General features: G+C 35.5%; 1 protein-coding gene across 1 annotated transcript in view; it reads left to right on the forward strand.

Annotated features, from left to right (window-relative positions):
- TCF12 (transcription factor 12) overlaps positions 1–19,695 on the forward strand; it is a 416,597-nt gene that overhangs the window by 395,599 nt on the left and 1,303 nt on the right. The window contains exons 17-21 of the mRNA XM_044665300.1: positions 10,069–10,183; positions 11,180–11,342; positions 12,686–12,918; positions 15,821–15,974; positions 18,588–19,695. The exon at positions 18,588–19,695 is cut by the window's right edge and continues 1,303 nt beyond it. Coding sequence (XP_044521235.1) covers positions 10,069–10,183; positions 11,180–11,342; positions 12,686–12,918; positions 15,821–15,963 — 654 coding nt within the window. The 3' untranslated portion in view covers positions 15,964–15,974; positions 18,588–19,695. The remainder of the gene's footprint in view (positions 1–10,068; positions 10,184–11,179; positions 11,343–12,685; positions 12,919–15,820; positions 15,975–18,587) is intronic.

The raw sequence follows: 19,695 nt of genomic DNA on the forward strand, positions 1-19,695 counted from the left end.
TGGCTGAAGCCTGGAAGAAAGCGACTGGAATGTGAAACTCTCGTTTGTGCAGGCCCAAATTTAAACTTTTTTTCCAAATGAAAAAAAACAAAGAGGCGGGGTAGAGGGGGAGGTGGGTTGAGCACAGCTGTAGTGTAAGTAACAATAGAGAGGAAACAATTTTAAATTAATCCCCAAGAAGAATAAAATAATTCAATCCATCTTTTCAAAAACATGGGAACTGTTCTGAGGGGAAAAAAAGTGGGATTATAGGGCTGTGCACATCAAAAATGTAAGCTCAATGTCTTACGTTACTCTTTCTCCAAAACATTTTTTAAAGAAAAGAAGCTTCTTTTTGAACCTGCTTATTTAAGTATTGCCATGTGTTTGCATGTTTATGGCATGGTTTTTAAGGTTCATTGCATGCTGTGAAATATTCACTTATAAAACAGATTCCTAGCTGCAAGCCATGTGATCAAGGCTAAAACTCACCTATCATCAAAATAATTAGGTGCCCCAATTGCTGAAGGCTTGTGTTCTGTAAAATAGGATTGGTTCCAGATTTCCACATCCACATGTAAGACATCCGTTTATGTTCTTTTCAGAGCCACTGTAGTAAACATCAAACAAGACTTCTAGGTTTCCTATGAACAGCATTTTTAGCAGCATTGCCAACTTTAGGTGCTTGCAGAACTTTGCACCCATTTTTAAAAAGGAATCAGATTTGCAAAAACTACAGAAGAATAGTTTGGGTGCTTAAATTTTTTAAAAATATGTTCTTAATAACTACTATTTGAAAAAGCTATTGAAACATTCCTTCAGGGAGCCCATATAGTGACTGGTAATCACAGGCATGGAGAATGGCAAATTGATGATTATAATGGAAAACTATTGCTCTTTTCCTTGGAACATTGACTTGAGAGAGAATGCATTATACAGAAGTCAAGAGACTGCATCTCCACCAGACCTTTTGCCAATATAGCAATGGGGTCTTTGCATCTCTTCTGTTCTTGACCTTTTAATCAGTCCTTTCTCTCCTCCATCTCAGCTTAAATTGCAAGTTTACTGCTTCTATTTTGACTTCACTGTTATTTGCATTTTGAATCCAGGAGTGTTTCTACATTCAGGTTCCTCCCTCCTGACTTGTTGCTGAGGTGCCTCTTGTCCACTATCTTTGTATCTTTGAATTATCATCTTTGCCCGATCAGGTAGACATGCTTTAACAGGAAAAAGAATTTCTTACAGTAGCTCCCAATACATGGGAATCCTTTGAAGAACCTGATACATCCTCCAGAAATCTGCATTAGCTATTTTGTAACACCAAAAAGTATTGGTAAAAAGAGTCCTTTTCAAGTCATCATAAACAATCACTAGACTTCTGGAGCATGAGGTGAACCAGGCTTAGATATGGAACAGCAGCAAGACAAAAGAACTGCAGACCCTGCAGTTGTTGGAAGCAATGCAGAATTCAGTTCTTATGCCACCGACTATAGTTCTTAGAGGATATAAAGATGAAGAAAATAAGTGAACTAAATTTCGTGTTAACACTACTGGGATGTAATCCCTAGCACCTTCTGAAGGTCCTGTGATATAAGTTTTTATTGCCTGACTTGCACCAAAGAGATCAAAGCTCCAAGATGAAAAAATTTAAAATGACCAGGTAGCAGTCATGACTTGAGGTCCCAAAAGAGAAATTAACTTCATAACCTTGAATCTTTTTGGTGTACAATCTGAACTGAAAAAGGACTGGAGTGAAATGAAGATCAAATTCTGCCTGATGTTCTCTCAGAGCAGGCTGAGGCATGCTTCTGGGAAAGATCTCGAGGCTAGGAAGACTGCTGCCTTGGCGCTCTCTCATCCGTGATAGAGGACTTCCGTCAGCACAGCTGGGAATCCTGCACTTTGCATACACACTTGGTACCCACCCATATGGAATAAACTCTTTCCAAATGTTTGGAGCAGTGTCTGTGTGTATGTGTGTGTTTAATGTTTGAAGTGTATCACCATAACCACTGCCAGCCATCCTCAAAAGTAGCCTTCCTGGTTTTGTTGTTTCCATTCTCCAACTTCTAAACACTACAATTGTACTGGGAATAAGTAATGTGTTAATTCTGTGTTCTGGAGTTAGTCTTCTTTATCAGCTGAACTCTGACTTGTTTTGTATTAAAGTTTTCTCTGGTTGCACTTCAGCACAAGTGAGATAGAAGAGAGAATTGGTTTTTTCCTCAAAAAAACTGCCCCCCAAAAGAATGTTAAATGGGAAAGATTACAGTCTAGCCTCAATTTACTAAGAGTTGATTTGCAAGATAGCGTCTATGCAAGAAAGGAACATTTGTTTTTCATTATTTCATTCATTTATTTTCTAAACCAAGTAGAGTCATTTTGATTCTGTTAAAATACCGTTTACACAATGTCACAGAATATCCAAATCATTCTTTGCTGTTGCTAGAGTTTCATTAAAAATGAATACATTATTATAAATCTCATTCACCATGATTTCTACATTTTCCATAACTTAAAGCTGATATAAAACTACCTCTTAGCATCTTAATAGTGAGCTAACAAGTAAATGAAGTACTTCAAACCCATTTTGGGAAAAGGGGAAGTGTTATATACCCATTATCCCTATCTCTTACTTCCTGCATAATCTTTTGGTCTTCTTTATTTTGATGGGTAGCTTTAAAGATTTAAGTAGCTTTAGTTTGGGTAGTCTGGAATGGTAGGGAAGTGGAAGTAAATAATACTTGACGTCATAACAAAACATCTATAAACAGATTTACCATCTCCAACTTCAATTATTTCTGATGTTTTTATTTTAAAGAGGGATATTTTTATGTGGACAAATACTTGTTTATTGTACCAGGTAATTTGTTGAATCAATTTCTTTATTGTCAGCTGGACTAAAGACTGTTTCTATGATCACAGGAGTAGCTTCTTTATAGTACAATTCACTGAAAAGTATAGAGCGGAAGTAACCCTTGATTTGGAGTTGGTGGGCCACGGTTTTAGTCACTTTAGTTCATTTGGACCTCAGTTTCCTCATGGGTAAAATAAGGGTATTGTATAGTAAAGCAGTGAGAGGATGGGATTTCTAATTAGAATCTGAGTTCAGATCTCAGCTCTGTTATGTAGTAAGTAGTGTTATATTCCTGAGCAAGTCTTTTCCTCTCACTGCACTTCCTTTTTCTCCTTTATGAAATCTTGAGGCTAGACTAGATGTTTTCTGAAGTCCCTTTTAGCTCTAAATCTTGTGATTTCTACAGTTTCTTCCATATAATCAATTAAAGCAGAACTTCTTGGCATGTGGGAAAGCTATCTACCTGTTTGGGGAAATAACCATTTGGTTTTTTAAAATAAGAGATCATTTAGTCACTCAAAAATATATTTAAGTAGTTTAGCATCAAACTACTTGAAGTTTTTTTGCTGTTGTTTCTAAACAAGATTCTCAGGCATTATTATTTACTGGTAAATGAAGTTTCCTCTGCTGAAGAGTTTTCATTTGAGATGCTTTATTCACTTCAGACACAAACAAAAATTAAATTTCCCTGAAAAATGATGCTCTTGGAAAAAGAAACTAGGAAATGAGTAATTTCAACTCCTTTTTATATGATTAGTGTAACCAGTCATAGTTTAATTTTTAATATTTGCTCAATTTTTGAGCCAGGTTTTTAAATCCCAGTTTACTTCATTTCCTTTCCCCTCTGGAATTTTATAGTCTTGTGTTTCTCAATATTTGCTTCAGGAAAATGTTATAAAAATCCAAGACTTATCAAATTAGTATTTGGCATTGAAAGACTATTGTGTTTAATATAGCATTTACAGCTTTAAATTGGCAAAGAAAAAAAGCACTATGAGAACACACTGAAATAAATCAGACTGTTTGGGTTCCTTTTTGCCTGCTTATTTATTTTAATGATAAAGACTTAAAATGAGCTGCTGAAAAGGAAGTTTGGGGTTAAAGGTAAAACTGGAGATTAGTAATGCCCTTATTTGATCTGGGCCATTCCAGAGGCCTAAGAAATATTAGGTGTTTACATATGACATTTGCTTGCTGCCTTAGTACCTTGGTTCAATTCTTTCTTTAGTTTAAAGACAGAGGACTGCTCTATCTTTAATATGAAGTCCTCTGACATCTATCAGTTGTTCCCCCTCAGGAACGTGATTTCATTTTCAAATTGGTGTGTTGGAGATTAAAAGCATTTATGTTTATAGGAATTTATTTATTATTTTTCCATATTCTTTTTTTTAATGGTTGTTAATGATCCTGGATAACATTTCATCTTTGAGTTCTTTTTTGCCTTTGTTGTACACTGTAATGGGGGGATTTTAGCCCATACTCATTCCTCTGGGCTCTTTGCTTTTAATTTTTGCTTTGTTTCCTTAGAGCAATGAATAGGAACACAATATTCTCATATAGAAGTAAAATAGTCCTGGGTTATCTGTTACTATTTAAAAGTACCTACCTCACTCAGTCCTTGAAAAATGCAAGCTAAAGCCAATTGATGTAAATCTTTTAGAAAACTGCCCTTTTCTTAGTGCTAAGAAATTATAGATCAAGTTGCTTAAAGGTCAATGTGGGTAAATACTTTTAAATAAGATAGATGGTGTAAAGGTGTAAGTCTCAGAAATATTGTCTCTTTAAAAAAAATGCATGTAAACTGAAATTTACTCCCTATCCTTAGAATGGTCTTTTTAGAAATGCAGATTTGGCTTTGTACACTGCAGAAATTCCATCCACACATGGCTTTTTTTTTTTTTTTACCATTTATGTAGCTTCCAAGAATACTTCTAGTTTACTCTTTTAAGGCAAAAAGAAAAACAGTTTGTACGTTATTTTCATTAAGCCTACATAATTTTAAATGCTTTTTAAAGTGTGTTTCCTCCATTTTAAAAAGTTTTAACGCTTTCAAAATTTAAAACCATTTTATAATTTTAAAACATTTTTATGCTGCTGCCAAGACAATTGCTAATTAAGCACAGTTAAACTGATTTTTAGGTGAATTATAAATTCATAGAAATCTAGTTTATGATGAAAACCTAGTCACAAATGTTAAATGACTAAGATTACTTAAAATATATATAATATACACATAGACATATTCAGATAAGACAAAATAGCTTCAAAGTGAACAATGCAAACAATTCTTTAATCGATATATGGATTAATAATAATTAATTGAAATCAGTATTCAGTATATAGTATAATTTGGGCAAATGGGCTGCATGGGATTCAGAATCAGAAGGGGATTCACACAGTACTTTTGGGTTTCAACCCTAATCCTCCTTCCCCTTATTCATCAGCTAATTAGATTTAACATTTTCCATTGTGGGTACTAAAGCCATTGGTCAAATTAAATGAAAACAAGTCCCTCTGTGAGTGTGCCAGCAAAAGTATGGCAATGGATAGGGGTGGGGAGGGGAAAGGAATGAGATTTTAGAATGCAAGATGATGTCATTTTCTGGGTTGGGGCTTTTATTCTGAAGTGAGGATCTCCATGATTATTGAAATTTAAAGGATGGAAGGGGGAGCATTTCACCCTCTCCAGCTTCTCTCCCAATTGCAGCTTGTCAGCTGTATGCTAACAAGATGAACAATTAAAACTCCATCCTATCTGGCTGGCCCCAGGGCCCCTAACTCAGACAAAGAACTGTTTGTACACCTGTTGTGTATGTGGACAGAGCCATTTGAATGCAGCCCTGCCGATTAAAGGGAGGACTTTGGAGCAGAGAGTGAGCAAGGGTTAAAAAAGGATTGTAAGGACTGTGAAAGTTATATTCTCCAGAAAATGTAAGAGGGCCATTTGCAAGGGGAATCAGGTTACAAAGGGAAAGTTTCTGCTAACTTCATTAAGATGAGAAACTCCAGACTTCAAGCTCTGTACTAGTCTGAGGATTTTATAAAAAGTTTACATTTTTGCTCTATGTGCCAATAAATGAAAATGCCTTCATTTAGAAGTCAGTAATTTATATTAGCATGATAAAACACTTATTTGAAATATGCAATGGAGAATTACTTGTTTGTTGGCTAGATTTAAAAAAAAACTCTTAGAAGTTCAAGACAAATCCTTGGTAAGATGATCATCATCTGCTCGCCATTCTAGGGATCAAACCACTTTAAAAAGTAAAACATAACTTTTATAAGTCTAGCTTTAGAAAAGCAATGAAAATTGAAATCAGTAGGATTAGGAATTTGGCAGACTTGAGCTTGCCTTGGTTAGGCAAAATATAGCAAGTTGTTCCTCTCCTTTGTTCTCTTAATTTATCCAGTTGAAATGGCTAACAACCAAAAATCACATTTATGAGATTAAAAATGGAAATACTGAAAAGGTTAAAAAGTTAACTTTAAAAGTGGTAGTCCCAAAATGTCCAACACTTTAAATTAACATATACTCTAAAAATGAAGGAAAACTTTTCATTTAAACCGCATATTGGCTTAATTTATGTGACTTTATTTGCAGAAGTATTTTAAAAAGCTATAATATTTTAATCCATTTCCCATTAATTGCTTTAATGTGAAAATTCATTGTATAGTATTAACATAAGAAGAAACCTGTCAGCCTTCGGATTGATTTTATTTGCTGTTTATTTTCTGAATCATTCAAAATTTATATGTTGATACTTAGATCTAAGCCTCATTATTTTTTGTTGACTAAGTACTGAAAGCTTATGTTCTCTTTCCCTGTAGCTTTTTTAAAAAAATATATTGAAATCTTCCAACTTTACTTCACACTGCATTTTTCTCTTAAATAAAATACTAGCAAAGAGACTACAGCAAGTCATCACAAGGATTATCCACTATGACCAGGTAGGATTTATACCAGGAATGCAAGACTGGTTTAACTTTAGGGAAACCATCCACATAATTGACCATATTAATAACCAAACTAAGATACTATATCTTTCCCCATTTCCCTTCTTAGTGAACTGTCCCTTATAACACAAGAAAAAAAGAAGAAAATTTTAGCAAAATTAACCCACTCATCAGCTAAGTCTAACATTATACACAGTGTTCCATAACTATAGCATCCTCCCTTTACAAATAGATGGGAAATATATACCTGGATCTTTTCTTTAGAGCCAAATTGTACCGTAGTTTTTTTTTTCAAAGTCATTTTTAAATTCTCCCCTGAAGAGACTTGCCTTTCTTGTCTCCAACTTGCAAGAAGGCACCCTCGTTTTTAAACATAAAAAATATGCCTTCTAAGGTAGAGTTTTGTGAAACCTGTAAAAATATGACTTCCTCCCTCACAAATGATTTTTTATTTTTAAGCTTTAATTCCTGACGCACTCAATTTTTGGTCATATAAGTCTGTATGTCAGTTTCATTAGGTTGATGAAAAATGATGGACAGATTTGGGAACTCTTTCAAAGACAAGTTTACTATATTCCATCATGAAATTATATAGTAGTTTAGAAGATATATGTAATCAATTCTTGGTTATCCATTCTCAATAAAAAGGAACAATATAGCACAAGCAATCCTGAGTCAGGAATAATCTCTAAATCATCTGAATTTTGTTATAAAAGACATTAAATGATTGGGAATAGAATAAGATTTCATATCAACATATTTTTAAAATAACTAACTTAAAGGTAGGGGAGGATTTTTTGTTCTCTAAAAACAGTAGAATGTTTAGTATAATATTCATATTCACAAGGTATTTAGGTTACTTGATAAAGTCAGGAAGTGCTGAGCCCAGAGTCAGAAACACCAGAGTTGAAATCTAGCCTCATCACTGAGATAGATACCTCAGTTCCTCATCTTATAAAATGTGAATACTGTAAGCACCTACCTCTTAGGGTTAATATGAGGCTGACATGAGATAATATTTGTAAAGCACTCTGCAAACCTTAAAGCACTGTATTGCTATTACTAGAATATATCTAGGCTTCTACCAGAATGATCAACTAGCCTAAGACATTGCTTTAGTTGCTTTCTTACTTCTGTTTTGGCTCACGGGAAACCATGTATGTTAAACAAAGGATAAACTTGCATAAGGGCATTTATCTCTCTCTGGGTAAAACCCATACTAAGACATGAAAGATAAAAGCTATATTAATTACTCAAGAGGGATTCAAAGCTCAGCAGTTTACTAGGATTGAAGGATTTATTGAAAAACAGTGGTTCTCATGTGTAACTCTGGGCAATAAACCTATTTAATTAAAGGCTTAATCTTCTAGTTGACATGTTTGCTACTGTTCCACTAAAAAGCTTCATCTGTAGCCGGTTTTAATAAGAATACAATAACAGACAATTGCATGGGTTGGGCTGGGCTGGCCTGTCTTTGATGGCCATTTTTGGTCAACTTCTAATTGCATTCTTTTGATTAAAGATCAGAATTAACAAGTTGGTATTTTATGTTCTCTAAAAACTTTTCTATTAAATCATCTAAAATTATTAATTAGTTTTTGTCATCCTTTTCAAGAAAAAACTTTGAGGGTCTGGGGAAAATATGAGAAACAATGATAATATGTACATTTAGCTAAAAATTATACATATTTGTACTTCAATATAAACACATGTGATAATTATTTTAAATGTCATACCTTTCTAAGAAATTAATATATTAATTAAAATCAGCATAGTTATACTCGTGAAGAAAAACCTGAAATAAGAATTAGAGGTCCTCAATTTACTGTTTATAAGTTGGAGATGATGCACTCTTTACTTCCTCACAAAATCAAGTACTGTAGAAATATGAGTTGTCATTATTCAGCACTGAATTTGAAGTCAGAACTTCTGGGTTCAAATCCAGGCTCCTGACCTTAGGCAAGTTTCTTAACCTCTCTGCCCTCAGCTTCCTCCTCTGTAAAATGAGAGGATTGAACTAGATAAACTCTAAGGTCCCTTCCAACTCTAAATCTTATGATTTATTGTTAAAGTTTTATTTTTTTAATGAATAAAAATCTATTTTCTCTTTCCTGCCACATTGGAGAGGAGGGATTTCTTGTATGAAATATGCTTAATCAATCAAGTCAAACAAATTCTCTTGTTAAATACTTTTTAAGTGCATGTCTTATTCTTTATTCTATATTGATTACCTCTCTGTCAAGGAGTGAATAACACGCTTCATCATCTATCCTCTGGAATCATGGATGGTCATTGTGTTGATCTTAGTTCTTACAACTTCCAAAGCTGTTCATCTTTTTATAGCATTGTTGTCACTGTATTAATTACCCTCCTGCTTATTTCAGTCTATAGTATAATTTGTTATAGTTTTTCTCACTTTATTATGCATCAGTTCATATAAATTTTTCCATATCTCTTTGAAATCATCTATTTCCTCATTTCTGTGGTGAGGCATCAGAGTTGGAATTTTGCAGAAGAAAGTGGACAAGTCACATTGGGCTAGATGAATAAAGAAAATGGGAGCCCCCAAAATGATTAGTACAAACACTGTCTTGGTACTTCAGAGGTGTTAAAAGAAGTAGTGGAAGGCCTCCAGTGTTAGGAAGATTCCTTAAATAGAATTCATGAAAAAAGATGGCTAAATTTGCACAGAATAAAATGGCATCAAGGACTTGTGAACCACATCAGTGGAGGAAGTCTCAGGGAAATCATGAATGCATGAAAGTTTCAAAGCAAGGTTGACTTTAATGAGAATTTATTTGGATTAGATGGAAATCATGTAAGTAAAAACAGAACAAAGTGAAGAAATACTTCAATTTCCATGCCATGTGATAGAGTACTGAAAGAATTCTCCATTTGCACTGCACTCCCTTATTGTACAGTTGACTAGGAGAACATTTTGCCACTAGATTTTACTTTCTTTTGCTAGAATCCAAAGTGCAGATCATCAAATAAATTAATCCAAAATAGGCCAATAGACTAATCCATTGAGGAAAAACTCCTCTGCCTTTGGAATGGTAATGATAGTAATGTCTGCTATATCTATCTGACTTAATGGTTTAAGTAAAAATATTGTTTTAGTTTGTTTTAAAAGACAATATAAATATCGGGACACATTTAATATGTCTACAAAATAGAAAATATTGCTAGAAATTTCTGGATTCATATGCCTCATATCTACCTCTCTCCTAAATCCAGTTAAATCCAGCAAGTGATAAAAATTTCTTTTTTTGTTTTAGGTTGGAACTCATCGGGAAGACTCTGTTAACCTTAATGGCAATCATTCAGTCCTGTCCAGTACCGTCCCTGCTTCAAGCACAGACCTGAATCATAAAACACAGGAAAATTACAGAGGTAATAATTTGATCCGCTATTACTTTTCATAATAATGTGATCAGAGTGCTCTCTAGCTTGTAAGATTTCTCTTTAGTGGTCTCTGAATCAAGTTCTCATTTTAAGTCCTTTCTGGGTTATGCCTTAGGAAATCAGAAAAATGAAGAGCAAGTCCCTAAAACACTGATTTGAATCGCCAGGCACTAGTGTCCAGTATATAGAGGTTCTAAATGTGGCTGGAGCCATATGCAAACTTCCTTGATGGCCAAAAGATCCATGTTTTATATTCCCTCTTCCCTATCTACTCTCAGTCTCTCTATACTGCTTTCTCCTTTAACTAATTATGCCTTTGACTGAAGCTGAAAATACAAGTCCCTTGGGAACGAAAAGGAGGATTTCCTGGATGTATTGGGTGCTCTCAATATGGCTAGGCAACCTTCTAGCATCTGAATGTTAATAATTCAGTACAACCAGTTAGAATCAAAACCCAAAAAAGTAAATAGGCAGTCTTCTCCCAGGGGTATTTTGTTGTCTACTTTAGTATGGTAGTCTTATTCCCCTTTCTCTGTCTGGACTAAGCTAGGAACTTTCTGGAAATGCATTAACTCTTTCATCCTCATTTCTACCTTCAATTACAATTTGGTATTTTGGATTTTTTTTCTGTCTAAAATAATCCATTTCCTTATAATAATAGAAAAACTCCTTTTAAGGTCAAGGGTATGCTTTTTTTAGTATAAATGTAATTGAATTTTATCTGTAGCTGATGGACAGGTATAGCCAAAATACAACTCTTAAGAACAGCATGGCTCTTGGTACATATTTTTAGATTTATTTACCCTGATGTGAGCATGACCTTTCCCACCTTCCCTAATGTCCCTTTTGAACACACTGAGAATCAGGGCAGGTCATTAAGCATAAGAAAGATATCCTTGTGGTATTAGTTCTAATTCATAACTGAGACAACCCATTTATAATTGAATAACTGAGTATTATTTTCTATTTCATTTGAATCATCAGGTGGCCTGCAGAGCCAATCTGGGGCTGTTGGTCCAACAGAAATCAAGTCTGAAAACAAGGAAAAGGACGAAAATCTCCATGAACCTCCTTCATCTGATGACATGAAATCAGACGACGAATCTTCTCAAAAAGATATAAAAGTTTCATCTCGAGGCAGAACAAGGTATTTGCATCCCCACTATTTTAGCTTGGCCACAAGTAAAAGGAATTACAGAATTAAAGACTGTCAGTCATTCACCACATACTTTACTATATGCCTAATATTATACTGTGTTAGATACCCTGAAGGGAAAGATGTGCTGGTGGTATGGAAGAAATATGTCTCACTCCTTACCTTCAGAAAGGTTGGAGTATGACTAGAGAGATCAGACTTACATATCTAAAACAGAGTATAACACAGTTTCTTGTACAAATAGATGCTTACTAAATTTTTTAATTGAATGGCATATCCTTAAGTACTAAATTACATCACATGAACTGTTTTTTGAAAAAGGATATATAGCAAGATATAAGTAAGAAAGAGCTCAGTGTGGGCTTGAGTTTTCAGGAATAGTTTCACAAAGCCTTAAAATATAGTTAAAAATTTGGATGGTTAAAGAATTATTACTTTCTGACTTCTTTCCAGGTTCTATATTCTATATAGTAATATTACTATATTCTATACATATATATTTATAATACACACATGGACTTATGTGTGTATAATTTTCCTTTGTTTTACAAGAGTATGATGCTGAAAATTATTGTAATCCAGGTGTATTTGTTGTGATTGGAAGGACAAATTTCTCTTTCTCATGCTCCAAACATACTTAGACTTCCTTTTGGTTTGTTATGGTAGCTGATGTTTATAAAGCTTGGCATCTTTGTCGTGGTACTTGTCACTTCTTCTGAAGGAAGAAGGGGATATTAAAACAGTACTCTTTCATTTACTTTGTATTACTCTAGAAGAGATTCTTGTATTTGTTGGGTTGGAACAATTGGCCTTTCTAAGCAAGGTCTTTTACAAGCCTGCTTCCTTATCTACCCATCTGTGCCATCTTGATTCTTTTTCCTTCTTTTGAGATGACACTTAGTCAAGTAAAGGAAGTATGGATTCCATGTCATCAAAAAATATTTCAAAATATTTCTATGATTTGTAAGTAAACAAGAATTGAGTTCCCTCTCTGTAGTTGGCATCACAGATATAACTCGATGCCTGAAGGGGTGGGAAATCCCTGTTCTTCCTAGATGTGATTGCTGTATACGGAAAGGACAAGTTCATTGTAGCATCTAGTCTTTCTGACAAGCCAGTGGGATGTCCAAGGTAGACTATCCAAGAGAATGCCTCGGAAGATTTACAGGTTATCCGCTGATGATTACATTTTTCTCCAGTACAAAAAAAAAATCATATTTCCTGTCATCCTTCTCTATCTCCATGTTCCCCCTGCGTCCCTACCACCACTGGAGTAAATGAAAAGAAAAAGGGATGGCTGAGACATTTATATCCCTTTTATTTTGATTTTGTAGCAGTACTAATGAAGATGAAGATTTGAACCCAGAGCAGAAGGTAGAAAGGGAGAAAGAAAGGAGGATGGCTAACAATGCCAGGGAACGCTTGCGTGTGCGGGATATTAATGAGGCATTCAAAGAACTGGGCAGAATGTGTCAGCTTCACTTAAAGAGTGAAAAGCCCCAGACAAAGCTCCTTATTCTTCACCAGGCTGTGGCAGTCATCCTCAGTCTAGAACAGCAAGTCCGAGGTAAGTGACTTCCCCACTGGGAAGAAAACAAAGTCGTTCTACCTCTGAAGGGCAGGCTTTTTTTTTTTCTCTGCAACTCCTTACACTCAAGACTTTAGGATTTTCCAATAATCCCAACCCTTCTGCTATTCTATCAAGTAGGCATTATTCCCTTTCAGGACTCTTATGACTTTATGGCAATTAATAAATGCTTTTTGATTGATTTCTTAATATAGTTACAAGCTATGGGCTTAAGGCCCCACTTATAAGAAATAAACATCCACTACCTTCCTGCCTTGGGTGACATCCTTGGAATTGAATTCACTCCAACCTGACCTACAGTATATACCTGATATTTTTCTTCCCTATCTTCTGCTATGCAACTTATTGTCTGCCCAAGCCAGTTCTTATCTGGTTACTGTTAGGATTAAAATTCTCTCTAGAGATGGATTTTTGGATAAGAATATGAGTTTGTTAATTATATCTATTTATTGGTTAGTCCAGTTTCATCACTGACAAAATGACAAATAGATCAGTGGTCCTTTAGGATGACCAGAGACCTTGAACCTAGATCAGGCAGCTCAATAAATAGGCTTTTAGGAGCTCATTATTCAGCCCTTCCCTTGAACATCTCTCATTGTTGAATACCTAATTAAGAGGTGGTCCACCAAACTATGCATCCGTCCATGTCTCAGTGTCATGGGGAGAAAGCCCACAGGAAAAGAACCTTTGTTGCTTTCATTTATTAACCAAATTCTGTTAAAAGGGAAAGCATTCTAAGAATTCTGAAATCAGTAGTTAGAGGACAAGAAAACTGATATTTGAAGAGATGCAATCCCATTTGGGAAACACATAATATCTAGGAGCAAACAAATTATCACTGGTTATCGAAGTCTTTAACATATATGTTTCATTCAACATACAAATATTTCTAATGTCCTGTTAAGAAGAGCCCAATTTTAAGGTAGGAAGATGTAAAGTTTTGATAAGATAGTGTCTACCTTTGTGGAGTTCATAGAGTTGTAGAAAAAAATGGCCAAAATCCTATTAAGCCTAGTGAATCTGTTTTCACATGTAATGATGACATATTAAAAAAACAAACAAACAAAAAAAAACCAAAGAGGAGATTCTCTATTCCAGAAAGAAAGAAGATTGGTCTCTCAGAGGGCCTGGCATCTCTGCTAAATTCTTATTCCTACTCAGGGTACTGGTCATTCCACACAAATCTGGCAAGTATCGTCAGTAAGGTTAAGTGCATTCAAAGCCTGAGTGATCTGGAAAAGACCATGAGGTTGTTGCCATTATATCATAGAAGAATCTTGGGTACCACAACTCCAACCTCCTCCCCTTCACCATGACAGCACTGTGGTACGGTTGGCTATAAAGGAATCACCCTACTAGCCTTCCAAAGACCATATGAAAACTGGTCCATGACCCTTTGTAGCAACCTTTTCCCAACAAATGGTTATTCTGTTGTTATTGAACCTGTTTTCACTGTAGTCTACTTTATCACTGAATGAAATTTATCCAGTACTCCTCTAAAGTACACAATTTTTGTTCCTCCATCTTTTTGTTTGTCTGTTTGTTTTTGCTTTGCCCAGTTCCTCTCCTTTACCCAACAACTTCTTGGGCTAAAATTCTCAGTTCACTTTCTGACCTTGGAAGGATCTCTAAGACCTATTAGATCAAAACTTCTTAACCTTTTTTTTGTGTGTGACATGGAGGTCTTCTCAGGGGAAAAAAGAAAGTTTTTAAGTGTATGAAACAAAATATATAGAATTACAAAAGAAACCAATTCTATTGAGATATGGTTCTGAAAATATTTTTTTAAAAATTAGTTCATATATCTCAGGTTAAGAAATCTTGTACTAGTTAGATATTTATACCAAATTAGCCACAACCTCTCCTTTCCAAAATAATGACCATATTTTAGGGTGTACCTGATCTTCACAGCCTAATTCAAGTAGGTTTTTTGTACCCTCAAGTTTTCACATATGGGATTTTCTTAAAATGGAGCACTTCTAGAATTAGCATCCTGGTCCAAAAAATAAAAATACATGAGAGCCAATTTGCTATTAGTTCCATAATTTTTCTTCTTTATTTCTCTTTATGAATCATTCTCTTTCCTTCTTTTCTTCTCCTTCCCTCATGTACTACACATCCTAGTTGTTCAGTCCTTCTTAACTGTTCAAAAAGCCAGCCACTGTGTATGTTAGAAACATGAGAAAAAGCTACTCATCTCCCTCCCTTTGCCTCTAGTTCAAGAACAGCAATTGAAGTAGTTCTTTCCACAGTCATATCAAAGAAAAGTCACAGTGTATGCCCCAACTCCCTGCCTCCCTTGAGAGGTTGTCGCTTAACTGTGAGGGTGAAAATCCTCGGGATTTTTTTCATCGCCCTGGGGCTAGCTGAGTGGTCTGTCTGTTACTATAAAGCATTTTCTAAGCTGATGGAATTCCAGCCTGAGCCCAGATGTCTCCCAGGTACAGATGGTGTCAGCACTCATATCAATTCAGTGCACTGCATCTCCGCAGGACACTGAGGGGGTTACAGCCATTCACAGTGGCAGCTCAGACATTCATCCCCAGAGTAGGGTGGATTAGGTTTGAGGTGTTGGTACAGATCAAAGCAATCCCTAGAAGACTCTCTCTATCAGAAGTAACAGAGAATAGAAAGTAGACATAATATTTGGACACTGGGAGGCATGTATCTAGATTTTTATTTGAGCACTCATTTTTGGAAATAGAGCTAATGTTCACTGGGACTCACACTGTGATTTTGTTTAGTGTGATATAGAACTGCATAGACATCAAGAACTCTAGTCAAGAATGGTGTTTTTTTGTGTCCAAGAATGATAGCACCTACTTCTTAATTTTTTATTTAATAATGAAAGCACTTCTCACCTTCCCTCACCCCCTTACAGAGAGGAACCTCAACCCCAAAGCAGCCTGCCTTAAGAGAAGGGAAGAAGAAAAAGTTTCTGCCGTATCGGCAGAGCCACCAACCACACTGCCAGGAGCCCATCCTGGGCTTAGTGAAACTACCAACCCTATGGGTCATATGTAAACACCGGCCAGGTAAGTCTGGGGTAGGAACTTTCAAAAGGGTCTGAGGGGAGAAAGGCAGGGAATTAAGGATTAAGGTTACTGCACTACCTGATTTACTTTTCTCTAAATGAGAACCTGATAATGAAATTAGAAGCTTTGATTATTTTATAGTTAAACTCCAATTTGGAACCTTGCAATGTTGTCTTTCTGTTATAGAAGTTTTGACATGGAGACTAAATCCTATTTAAGATCCAACCATTAATTATCCTCAATATATAACAATATCATGATTCTTAGAGAACTTTTGCCCTCTTCCTACTACCCTATATTTAAGCTGCAGTTAGCTACAAAAAAGACCCACCCTGGTACTCGGGTGAATTAACTTTTGATCCAGGAAACAAGTAGAGATATGGCCCATCCATCAGGGAATGTTCTGCCACCATTTACACTGTACATGTCCCTGCTTCAAAATACTTCACTGCCTCCAGCTATATAAAAGTTTTGTCATCTGCTTCCACTTGGATTAGTAGCACAGTATACTCTCTGTTCATTCTCCACTAGGTATGCTGACAGAGCCAAGGACATTTTAAAAACTGTCAGCTGGACCCACATTTTAATGGATTTGACCTTTATGGGGGGGGGGATCAGTATTCTTTTATTTATCTTGGCTCATCCTTGAAGAATTACCATAACACCGATGAAGGATGATTCATTAAAATGCTGTCACTTGGTAATGATGCTTTTGTCCTTCATAAAATATTAGAGACCTAATACTTATGTTGTAAAAGGCTAACCCTGCAGTCTGAATTATTTGAATAATCTTTTTCTCCCCTTTATTCACAACAAAAATAAAAGACTGAATAATATGACTCTCACTAAGCTTCTTTTAAAAAAAAAAGAGTGTCTTATTCATTATATATGTGTCCCTTTTACCTGGTCCAGCAGAGTCAGACTTGCAGACTGAACCAGATTAAAATGTAATTGGGAAATGTTTGACAGCATAAATAGAAATATAGTACAGTATACATAATGTTAACTTATGACTTTCCAGATCACTAAGTGGCTTCCAAGATCTGTTTCTGTTTGACACCACGAGTTTCACCCCTAGTAGGTGCTTAATAAATGCTTGCTGATTGGTTTTATTTTTAAGACAATTGCATCTTAATTAGTTATATAGATTGAGAATGAAATTGTTAGCCAGATTATTTGATAATTCTTTTTCTTCCATAGTATTTTTTCTTTCATTTGTCTCACCCTAGAACATGGATTTTGTACCCACCCAACCCTTTACTAGGGCTATCTCATTTAAAACCAAACCTCTAAAATTTTGATGAATAGTAAACAAGTAGTTAAACATTTTATCCCAAAAGGCCTTTTTGTTATGATTCCTACTATGCATTGTACTCATTAATCCTAACCCCAAAGGCCCCAAGCTCATTTTTATTTATAAGAATAAAATGAGGCAAGACAGGTATTATTCAACATAATAATATAAATGTTAGTTCAGAAGGTAACCTTTGGGCATTATAGGAGCCCCATACTTTCAAGGCACAACCTTCAATTCTTCTTACATGGCAATATATAACACAGAAGAAACATTGAAGTGACAGCTGGGTGACAGGGAAGGTGCTGCTAGGCATAGCCAGAGAAGGGACCAAAGAAAGAGTAGAAGTATCAACTCACAAAAGGGTCGTAGACTGGAGTAGTACTACAGGTACAAAGACAAAAAAATAACTTATTCCTGCCTCTTTGGAGCTTACATTCTTTTTGAGAGAGCACTATATCAGTGTGACAGAGAGCACTAAAGGAATCAGGGATGGTCCCTTGTAGGAGATGACACCAGAACTGAAAGGAACAAGGGAGTACAAGAGTTAGAGAGCAAAAAAAAAAAAAAAGAAAGAAGAAGAAGAAGAATTCGAGACGTAAAGATCAGCCTCTGTTAAAAATATGGAGGTAGGAAATAGAGTGCCATGTATGATGAATATCAAGGAGACCAATTTGGCTGGACTGTCTAATGAATGTGGATTTAAAATGGCAGTCATTCCCAAAGGATATCCTTGTATTACATACCATACAACATTAGTTGCCATTTCTGGTGACAATCCCCAACCTCTAAAAGAATGTTGTTATTTAGTATTTTTCTGTTTAATGAGGCATAGGAGTCTGGATGATTGCATAGAAAAACTTCCATTTTAAATGATTACAGTAAAAATAGATTTGAGTACTTATTAGGGTAAACGTCATTCCTTTGGAATATTCTGTATTCTGACCAAAAAAAAAACAGGTAAATAGTGAACTTCTGTAATTTCTTCTTTGTTATTTAATGTTATACTTACTGAATAAAAAGTAAAATTCCCTTTCTTCGTTTGAAAACTGGGTAAGTTGAACTACAGGGACCAGGAATAGCCAGATGAGAAAATCAGCCAGGTACCTTTTCCCCATCATCTCCATGACTGTCATTGAGCCTTTACACCTCTTTTAATATGATATTTGTCATATTTGAAAATAGAAGCAAATGTTGATTGTATGATGAACTCTCTGCTGATTTACATCAAAGAGGTTTACTATGCCAATAAAATAATTCCAATTTGTTCCAAGCTCTTACTAACTCATTTTGTTTTTCTCCCTTAATTTCCATCCCAGAGTTCCAGAATGATTGGTAGGCTAGATAGAAGGTGACCTCTCCTCACAAGGACACAGACAACTCAGATTATCTGAAGACACAAATCTGACAGGAGAAAAAAACAAACAAAAACAAAAACACTTGAAGCAAGAATTCAAATGCAATCTTATGATCAAAGCAACTGGTCAACACCTGCATCAGAAGAAGTGAAGATAGAAAGCTCATCAGATAGAACTTCAGCCCGTCAAATGTTTGGAACATATCATTCTGTCGCAAGCAGTGTGTCGCTTCTGCACAATCAGAGACTGTCTTGATCTCTCCACTCACCGTGGAAGTTGCCTTGTGCCTAAACTGAATTGACAAATGCATTGTAACTACAAATTTTATTTATTGTTATGGAACTGTAAAGGTCTACATGTAAAGGGAAAAGTTGATGTGGAAAGCTGAACTGCACTCAGCTGATGCCAGCATTTATAAAAGCCGTTCCCATGCAGAGAACAAAGCAGTGACAACCATTGACCCTTAGCATTCCCAGTATACCTATTAGTGTCTTAAAAAAAAAGGGAGGGAAAAGGCTTCTGATGCCCTCTCCATTCCTTTTGCCATATGAATAGTGTTTTCCATGCAACGGGAAAATATTCTTCAATAGAGCTTTTTTTTTTTTCCTTTCTTGTCTTCTTTCCCCTTGTTATCTTCCTCCCTCTATGGGCATTGTGTTTGGTCTCTGGTAATCTGAACAGTTCTAGTCACAGTCCAAACCCCTCCCTGCTAAGATCTGAGCATTTTACATTAGCGTGGAGAGAAGAGACCAACTATGACCCTTGCCTTGCTTAGGTTTTAGATGGGGTATTTTATCCCTGACGCTTTCCTTAGATAAATTGCTTTATTTCTAATGATAAAACCTTTCAGGCTTCTAGGTTTCATAGTAAAGCTTGTAAAAAGGTAAAGTGTAAATTCCAGGGAAAGAATCTACTTTGTTAGAATTTGCTTTGTTTTCCAAGCAGTAAGTACTACATATATAGTACATGTAACGTGTTAGCTATAAGTAAGCACAAAATACATTTAAAATACAAAGGAGATTTTTTTCAGGCTGTGATTATGGTGAACTCAAGGAAGCTCAGTAGTCAC

Source organism: Gracilinanus agilis, chromosome 2 (genome assembly GCF_016433145.1).
Source record: "Gracilinanus agilis isolate LMUSP501 chromosome 2, AgileGrace, whole genome shotgun sequence".
In the NCBI taxonomy this organism is placed as follows: Eukaryota; Metazoa; Chordata; class Mammalia; order Didelphimorphia; family Didelphidae; genus Gracilinanus; species Gracilinanus agilis.